Genomic DNA, 10,000 nt, shown 5'->3' on the forward strand with positions numbered 1-10,000 from the left:
AAGTTGATCACGCAAAGTGAAAAACGCGAAACATCGACCAGAACTTGCAACGAAACAATGTTGCGCCACAAGTTGAGGGTTTTTGTATCTCGTCTTTCGCCGCCTTAAGGGTTTTGCACTCCATGTGAATTTATTTTGCTGTGACTAAATTTAACGAGAGCCTTGGAGGGTCTATCAACACCACCCCCCCTTCCTCAAACTGAGCCGGGTACGTGTTTGCTGACGTGAAAAATGCTTGCAAGGCTTATAATTAGAGCTTCCTTTATGAGAAAAACATTCGTATTACTCGTATGTATTCGTATGTATCCGTATGTTGATCGTATGTATCCGTATGTTACTCGTATGTCAGTCGTATGTCAGTCGTATGTCAGTCGTATGTATTCGTATGTATCCGTATGTTCCGTATGTTACTCGTATGTTACTCGTATGTTACCCGTATGTACTCGTGTGGTGTTTTAGTCATGATCGTCGAGTACAACAAAAACATTAATACTTCAACTGTTCTGGTGAATGAAACCTCAAAAGGCGTGAGTTTTCTTTTCTTACCTTGTTATTTCTTTATCAGGGTCATGGCCAGTTGCCTCAGATCCTTTTCAACTGGAAGCTTGTGAAATGGAAATCCTAAAGCCTTGCCGACATCATATATTAAATCTTGGATGTCGCTCTACAGCTGCATCACTTTCATCTGTGCCATTGCCTTTTCCAGGTCAATTTGTCCAACTTCAGTATGTGGTTGCTCTTGTTAATAACAACAGCAAAGAGTTGATTGATTGCAGAATGTTTTCCTTTGGAAATAGGCAGTTCAAAATAATAAATGTAAGTCATTCCTGTTGCGATGTGTGGTAACTGTTGACAGAAATACATATCTTAATGGCCTGCCTAAGATGAATGTTTCATATTTTTTGTGCTAGTTACAGGATCAAAGAAAGGACTGTGTGTACCTGATTGAAACAGAAATAGAGTTACCTGCAGGCCAATCTTGTTTAGTACAAGCCTCAAGTGTTGACTGTCTTGGAAACGAATTACCCCACAATGCAGGAAAGTTTACCTTTCTTCTTCCCGCCGACAGTCCCGGCATTTTTCACATCAATTTCAGGTTTAAATCAGTGGGAATATTAAACAACAGTTGTGATGAGCAACTAATTCATGAAATAAATACCAGTGTCACCACACATTATGCCCCAAAGAACTTGTCAGACTTCTGGGATGGTCACACTTTGCCAGCAATCAACTCGCCAATTCCCAGGAAGGCTGTTGTGGGTGAGTGCCCTCTCTGATTAATAAATAGAATTTATAGACATACACTGTACTATAATGACAAATTCATTTGTGCTATACAATAAGATAATGTAGCATTAAATGCTCCGTAATATGCAGTGTAGGACTTTTGTGGGAACATATCATGTCACATGTATTAATATGATGATGATGTCTTTTAAGAAAGCGATGAATTAAAATTCTTTTAAAAATCATTAAATTAAATTTATTTATATATTTAATAAATTAAAATTCATTGCTTTCTTATTTTCTCAATTCTTTCTTGTTTTTATTTTTCTTAAATCAAGTGCCTTTTATTTGAGACAGTTAGCATGCACGCATGCATAATTTAAGAGGAAAATTAAATGGCAAATATGACGGGCTGAAATTTTTGCTTTGCCAACAATGAAGAAGTGCAATAGTCTGATTTGCGCCAATTTCTCGCCTTTTTACCGTTCTGTGGCTATGTACAAATGTCGAGAGAGAGAGAGAGAGAGAGAGAAGGAAGTGAGTCAGAATAAAAGAATATTTTCAAGGTTTTATTACCAGCCTGCCGTTTACTGTTTTACTGACATAACTCTCTATTATCTAATCTGTGAGTGTCGTAGAAAAAGAATTCTTGTTGAATTAACTGAAGGTGTAGATCTTTAACCATGAAGGTAATTTCAATTTACATGTACAATTTACCCTATCCCTGAGTCCTGAGAGTGACACTTGCAGATTTAACTTTGTCAATGAGGGGCCTGTTCAGTGGTGAAAGGGTTAACCTACTGACTCCTGGGCTGCCCCTCCGCCCCCCCCCCCCCCCTCCCTCCCCATTGATGAGTAAAATCTGTTAAGTCTTACTTCTATGAGTCAATGGGTTAGGCATAGTAATGTTTGGGTCAAATTATGCTTTTTTAATTTAAATAATTCAGTACTTGTGTCTCAATGCAACAGGTATTCTTGGAACCCCTGAAGGTCAAAAGGTTGTTGGATACTTTCAAACTTTAGTGGAAAATGGTATGTTGTTTGAAGATCAAAATTTATAAAATTGCCTACAATGTATGATGACTTTAATATTGAATTTAATATTGGGCTGCAATAATTATTGCTCTACAAACTGAGCTATTGAGCCAGCTGGGAGCTGGTTAAATAAGTTATATCTCAAAGTAGGGGACTGAAATGATTTTAGAATATATGAAGTTTCATATAATTTATTTCAAATGCAGAATAGGAATAAATGTCAATGACAGCTCCATTTGTTGTTTTGCAACTTTTAAGCTCAGAAATCAATGCAGAATTCAATTTCAGCTTACTTCATCAATATCTTAATTGACTTTCCTCTTGTCTGCAAAGCTTTATTAGCTTTCAGAGAGCAACGAAACATGAAGATACATTTAACTTCCACTACCAGGCTTGTGCAGTAAGTTATACCAACAAGGCATACGCAGTCAGGGCTTTCATCAGCTTTGTGCCACTGAAGGCGAGCAAAAACATACCATGACACAGACTGAACAATGAGTTAAATGAGTTTAATTGCTGGTACTGGTTGATTAGTATAACACAGTTGACAAGTACAAATGTGTTGTTGTCTTGGAATAGAGAGTTTGACAGCAGACGACAAATGCAATCATAGAGTCAAGATCGATACAATTATAAATTTTCACAATTGCTTACTAGATACATTACTTCTAGAACTTTGATTTCGGTTTGAGGGTTTTATTTTTCTGTTGACAGGTGCTTACCACTGTTTCGAGCGAGATCGGGATCGTTTTCTTCGTCATGAAAGCTCAAGCAATCCATATGTCCAGGATTTAGCCCTAGCCATTCAACTAGAGGTACATTTCTATATAATATTAACATAATACTGCTGGTGTAACCTTCTGTTATACAATTTAGGGCCATTTCAAATTCTTTAGCATCAATATTCATAACACGAGTGTTTACTGTCCTTTACATGGTTATTTTGCCCAATCACACCATTCTTTGTTTTTTAAATTCACACAATTCTTATTGTTCCAATGTATTTTCACACTTTCATTTTTTATATATATGGTTACCAATATAATCTTTATCTACAATTTAACATTTGAATAATTATGCTGACCGAAACATCATGTATTTTTATTGCTAGCTTTTATTCTTCAAATGAATGTTTTTAATTATTAAAATTTGTACACAATTATTACAAAAAAAGTTTCAGATTACAAAAGTCATGCATGAGAAAGTCTTCATTATTGTTCAATCGGTTGTTCACTCAGAAACTGTGCATTACATTGTGTAATGAAGAAGAAGTGATTTTGGAAAACATTTAACTATAAAAAAACTGTGATAAAACATATCTAAACATTCTTAAAAATACTAAAAACTTAGTTTTAAAAAGCTTTGTTAAAAAACATCGACATTTCAACATTAGCTAAACATCATTATCAAGTCAAAACTATTTGAAAATTGCAAACTACATGCATAAATATGAAAAGAACAATAGCTGATAAGGAGCCTGTATAGTGAAAGAAAGGAATAATGAAAATTACATGTAAACAGAAAGTTTGGCATGTATGGAGTCCGTCTGGATACTCAAATTAGGCTTGAGACTCTTAATAAGAAGCATTTCATAGACAAAGCAATCAAATTTGCCCTAGCACTTTCTTAAGACCATAAATTGGCATTTTTTCAAAAGACCTTTACTACCACGAGCTTGCAAAAAATGTCGACCAATAATGTTGCAGAATTTTTGTGTTCAGCTGTGCATTGGTGAAGGTGTCGGGCTGTATACCCAACATTTACAGTAATATGAAAAGAGCAATAGGCCACTTGCACTAAGAGGTCAGGTGACATCATTTTTATTAAAATGAAACGCTATTAGTGGGTCATCTCTTAAACAAAATAATAGTGGTTTGGTTTTTCAAACCCGTACCATTTGCTTAAAATGAGAAAGTCCGTAACTGGTCATGTGACCAAAACTTATGAATTACTGCTTTCTGACACAAACTTTGCACTTGAACTTCAAGGAAAATGTTGAAAAGATGATTTGGTAACGTTTATGGCACATCTGAACTCAACTATCAAACATTTAACAAGATATAAGCAAAAAGTAGTTTTGGCCACCATGTTGGAGGGCAAGAGTATGCCCTCCAACATGGCGGCCAAGACAAATCATGCTACTTTGTTGAAAAATCAAAGTACCATAAAATATCTCCCTTAAATGCGTTTCCTCTCAAATTTCGCGTGTACGATAAATTTTATGTGTTCTGTCAATTTTTGGCAACAGCAAGATTACAACTCACTGTTTAAGGGAAGCATTGGTCATGTGACCTCTTAGTGCAAGTGGCCTATAGTTGATAAGGAGCGGCTGTATAGTGAAAGAAAGGAACAATGAAAATTAAACAAAAAGTTTGGCACTTATGGAGTCCGTCTGGATATTCAAATTAGGCTTGAGACTCTTAATAAGGAGCATTTAATAGACTAAGCAATCAAATTTGCCCTAGCACTTTCTTAACCCTTTCAGCCCCGTGGGGTTCCCCATTGGCGAGTAAAATCGTCTGACGTTAGACAGAGTAAAATCTACAAGTGGCACCATTGGGAGTGAAAGGGTTAAGACCATAAATTGGCATTCTTCCAAAAGACCTTTACTACCGCGAGCTTGCAAAAAATGTTGACCAATAATGTTGCCGAATTTTTGTGTTCAGCAATGCATTGGTGAAGGTGTCGGGCTGTATACCCAACATAATCTGCATTGCACAGATCACATTTCAAATAATTAATAAACAGCACATTGCTGATTTGCCCCCTGGAAAATGATCACTGACAAGAAGTTAACTGTCAATTTGTTCATATGCAGCTTGTGGTGGAATGAATTGTAAATATATACAAAAGGCACTGATTAACTGTAATTTTTATTAAATTATTCAGGCATGCTTAAAACATATTATTTACCATTATTTTTATTCAGGCAAGTCTCTTGTGGTACCAAAGGGGAAATCTTGAGGAGTGTAAAAAATGTGGTGAAGACGTCTGTTTTCAGGCCCACAAGTTCAGCTCTCCCAATTACAATTTCCTCGTTGGAAAGGCAAAAAGTGTTGTGTCAGGAGCTTACAAACAACAAGGAAACTTTGAAAAGGCAGCAGAATGTTTGGAGTTTTCCACAGAGGTTTGCCCATACGTCAGTTTATTAGAAACAAAAATGTGCAAAATGACACTGCAGACATCAGAGCCAAAAGAGAAAAAAGTCATTCACTTCAAACAAATGAACAAGATGAAATTTACATAACAACAACAACATGATCTATTCGATGTATATGAATCCATTTGGTTTAAACAGTCTTTCATTTCCATGATATAAGTTTGGTTTCTGCAAAATCTCACAGAGAAAATTTGTAGTAAGAATGGGGAACCATACTCCACTGTTATGTCATATGGCTTAGAACCTTGCTATCTTTTGAGATCTTTAAGTCAGTGCACATCAGTGTCAGAGGGTCCAAGGCCTCCCAGTTTTCAAGTCTGTGTGAGTGTGGGGGTGAGGAGCACACGTACGGCAATACAAGCTAAAAGCGTCCCTTTAAAATCGCTTTGTTAAAGTTGAAAACGTGTATTCAGGCGTGTAGTAGTCGGAGTTTTAACCATATCCTTTTCGTTTTGCGCATTGGAGTGGATACTGCAATGTAGTGACTCTATCTATTAAAGGAATATCTAAGAAATACCAGAAAGTATACCCTATTTAAGGTCTATATAGCATATATAAGAGAGTACCCCCCCCCCCCCCTCTCTCCGGGGTGTGGGCTGTGAAACCTGTGTGGCCTTGAGCCGACTCTTTTGTGATATTATGACTGCAATTTAATTTAACCCATTGACCCCTCAAGCGCCGTAGGACGCCCCCAGTTGACGATTTAAATCTGCTGTGACCTATTAAATAATGGTATTATCTGTTTGTAGAATGGCTACTGCTACATTTTATTTGTTTTGTTCCACACCCAATCCATATTTTTGCATTTGGCACAACCAATACATGTACATGTACCTCATGCTGCTACTTCCTTGTGCACCGTTCAGAGACGTTGTTGTCCAAGGTCCAATCTAAGCCATTGTTTGACAAGACCTGTGTTCTTCATTAATTTAGCTAATACCGCAAACTCATAGGCCAAAACGAATTGCAAAAGGTGAACTTCTGGCTTGTGGACTTTTTAGATTTGTTTATGTCCTAGGGGAAAAACAGCAAATTTTTGTCTTGTATGGGTGGAGAGGCCGCGTGGAGAAATTGCAGTATACATTGTTGCCTTAAAAGCGCAGAATCCTTTTGTTAGATTCGTGCATGTACTTTGTGTGCTTTATTTTGGGGCTCATCACAATGTAGGCTCATCTTAGATTTTTCTCGATAAGAGCGATTAGTTCTTTTTATAACTTAGTATTTTTTGGTGTAGGTACTGGAGGCAGTTGTCCCAGGTGAAGAGACTGCTGTTAATCGCACCTGCTTTGCTGCTCTGCTCTCTGAGAAGGCAGCTATCCAAAGAATCAGTGCTACTGAGAAAAATGAATTGAGAAAAGCAATGAGAGATGCATTGCTGCACTACAGTCATCAACTCAATCAGAATTTAAACAGGAATGCCAGAGCTCCAAGACGGTCATTGATCAGGTTTATTTTCTGTTGTCTTCATTCATCCAGAAAGAAAGCTCCCAACATGGAGATCCCAGTTTCAGATGAGGATTTTAAAGATGCCGAATCTTGTATCGATCATTTCTTAAGAGAGTTTTTGGAAGATTGTCCTATTCGAGACAATGTCTTGTTCTGTTGTGCTCTCGGAGATGTCTTTGCAATAAAAGGAGAATATGAAGAAGGTTTGTACATGTACTTTGAAGCCCTTGTGAATAGCGCTGCATCCTGGAGGGTGTAAACTGCAGCTTGTAGTTTAGGGTTGCAGGTCATTGTTTCACCATAGCTGAAGAAACACAAACCTTAAATAATGCTAACATTAGGCCTAAAACATAATGCCTAAGGTTAGGCGGCATTTTTGGAAGGGTTTGGGTTGTTTCAGTTGTGGTAAAACAATGACCTGCAACCTTCACTTTACACCCTCCGCTGCATCGTCTTTTGCTATGCAGGGATAGCAGCTGAGTTCACGTTCTGTGAAAGGTCTAACACGGATATAATGCAGTGCATGTTAGAGCGAGTTGCAATTCAGTGTCGTAAAACCAAAACCAAAGTAATTACTTTGGACAATCAAAATGGACGGAAACAATCCAGTAAACCAATCAAAACTCGAAGTAATTACACGTAGCCGACACAAAGCGCGGGAAAATGTGCACGCTCGAGCCACGATTGGTTTTGGTTTCACTTGTGTTTGGTTGAAAAAGTGGCGCGAGAACTTCGAACCAATCACCGAGTTAACTAATCGTAAACCAAAGCAATTCGCTAATTACTTTCGACACTCAATTGAAAATCACTCTATAGACGAAAGGAGGCAGTGTGGCCCAGTGGTTAGGGCGCTTGCCTTGAGATCTGGAAATCCCGGGTTCAAGACCCGCTCTGACCACTCGTTGAATTTGATCCTGGTAGTCCCTGGTTCAACTTCCCAGCCGCACTTGTAAATAGCTAACTGGTTTGCCTCTGACCAGTTGGGATTCTTAGCAGTTGTTGTTGTTGTTCTGTTCTGTCGTTTCGTTGTGTTTCATTGGCCCTGAAAATGGGGCCAATGAGGGGTGTGGGCCAATATGAGCCAATATGGGGAGCGGTCAATTAAGTATTTATTGTATGTATTGTATTGTATTATCGCACGTATCTGGACGATGGAAGCAGTTGTCTTTTATAAATTCCCGAAAAATTCAGGTGGTTTCAACGTAATTCGAACCCATAACCTCTGCGATGCTGGTGCAATGCTCCACCACCTGAGCTATGAAGCCACTCAATTGGAAGCAGGTCAATTTGTTGGGCTCGTGTGCTTCCCCCGTCAAAGGACTTGATGATAGAAATAAGTGTATATATTTGAAGTGCAGGTTATGGATGAAAGGGAGAAGTGATCCTTGTAGTTATCCGGACAATTTAGGCAATTGTCTTTTACCAAATTCAGGTATCTAGTTTGAATCCCTCTGAAACCACCTTAATTTTTCAAGTATTTTTCAGGTAGAGAGTCACAATTGCTTAAATTGTCCAGATAAGTGCAAGGTTCCCTTCACGTCTTTGGTCATAATCTGTTTATTTTTGCTGTTCTGTTGGCACTGTTGTTTGCTTTCTTTCCATGTGGACATCATGGACAATCCAGTTAGTAGGCTAGAATGATCAATGCAACTGTGTTGTTACAATTGTATCCACCCAGAACCTTATCTTTTTATTAGTTTAATTCGTTTCCATGCGTGAGTTCATGATTAAAAAATTTAATGTGCAAATCGGTTCTGATGCTTGTAAGTTCGTCTCTTCGTTCATCTTGTCATGATTTCAGAAACGCCCTAGTATTTACAGCACTGTAGGTTTATTTATGTTGTTGCCATTAGGTATTACGTAAACAGCGGTTTATACAAATTTACGAATCTAAGCAAAGCCGAAAGTTTGCGGTTAATGCGCTGGACAAACCATCGAACAAAGTTGGAGAACTCCGCGTCAACGCACCAACTTTGCGCAATCCAACATTATTCGACCGTTTGTCCTTCCATTTTTTTGGCCGTGTTACACAGAGTTTGCTTTTGATCAAACATTTCTCCCAACAATTTTGATCGACCAGAGAATTTTGCCGTTTGTTGCTTTGCCACGCTTCCAACAAATTATAGTTGTTTTCTGAAGCGAGACACGTCGCCTCCATTGTAGCCAACCACGTTAATTTAAGGTATAGGGTTCTCGCCTCGTTTGCCTGAAAGATGGCGGAAATCCGCAGTGACACCGGTATAACTTGTACGCCCAACAGTGTTGGGTGGTTTTGCCACTGCCTAAACATTGCAACGTTCTTGGATGAGGGAACAAACTTTGCTCGATGGTTTATCTTGGGCTTGAAGTTTATGTTAAGTCAAAAGGAATTTGTATAGAACATACATACGCCTGAGATGGTGATGAAACTGTGCTGGCGTTTACTTTTGTTACCTTTGTGAGTTATTTATGAGTTGAAAATATTTAGCCTAATATATTTCACTTTTTGTCTCTGCTTGTATGTTTGTTTAATTACCACGTGTTGATGGAATATATTCTCCTTTTCTTTAAATTCCCATGCAGGCATCAGTGTTTTATCTGAGTCATTGATAGCAGCTGAAGAACTTCAGTTGAATGAAGATTTGATTGGAATCCGTGATCGGTTGCAACAGTTGTATATGTTGCGACAGCGAGCGGAGCAAAATGGGCGCATTTCTCTGGAAATACCGGCACAGCCGAGAATGATGAGGAATAATGGCTTTCAAGAACCTCCCTTCGTCGTACTTCAGGAGCATCTTGATAACCTTGCGCTTGCAATGAGATGTCGCTAATAGTTCCGTTAACAGATAGACTGGCTAAGTATTTTTAGTCTTCGTTTGGACTGGATCGGACACTCGAGTGCTCCGAATTCGTGCTTTTTCGTGTTTCATAGAAGCTAAAGAGGTCTCGCACCAAATTTTATCTATATGACAAGTAATTTTTAGTGTGCAACTGTATCTAAAGCCCGCCATGCATACCTCATTTTAAAAAACTCCCAATCGTACCCAATTTTAGACTTCTACTTTGCTTTAGGAGATGAGTGTTGAACCGAAGCGGCGAACACTTGGCATTGTTTCCTCTGGGCGACTATCATAGTGTCATCCACTTCTAAAG

General features: G+C 38.3%; 1 protein-coding gene across 6 annotated transcripts in view; it reads left to right on the forward strand.

Moving 5' to 3' along the window:
• The window catches only part of LOC138008279 (uncharacterized), a 12,837-nt gene that overhangs the window by 1,586 nt on the left and 1,251 nt on the right, over positions 1-10,000 (forward strand). Inside the window, exons 1-8 of one of the 6 annotated variants that reach the window (XM_068855562.1) lie at positions 439-525; positions 707-816; positions 918-1,260; positions 2,197-2,259; positions 2,977-3,077; positions 5,192-5,389; positions 6,657-7,071; positions 9,431-10,000. The exon at positions 9,431-10,000 is cut by the window's right edge and continues 1,251 nt beyond it. In XM_068855562.1, the coding sequence (XP_068711663.1) occupies positions 462-525; positions 707-816; positions 918-1,260; positions 2,197-2,259; positions 2,977-3,077; positions 5,192-5,389; positions 6,657-7,071; positions 9,431-9,678 (1,542 nt within the window). In that variant the 5' untranslated portion in view covers positions 439-461 and the 3' untranslated portion in view covers positions 9,679-10,000. Of the gene's footprint in view, positions 1-438; positions 526-565; positions 817-911; positions 1,261-2,196; positions 2,260-2,976; positions 3,078-5,191; positions 5,390-6,656; positions 7,072-9,430 lie in introns of those variants that run through there. The other 5 variants (XM_068855561.1, XM_068855559.1, XM_068855560.1 and 2 more) reach the window with 5 other exon arrangements.

The sequence above is a fragment of the Montipora foliosa genome, chromosome 6 (assembly GCF_036669935.1).
Source record: "Montipora foliosa isolate CH-2021 chromosome 6, ASM3666993v2, whole genome shotgun sequence".
Lineage (NCBI taxonomy): Eukaryota > Metazoa > Cnidaria > Anthozoa > Scleractinia > Acroporidae > Montipora > Montipora foliosa.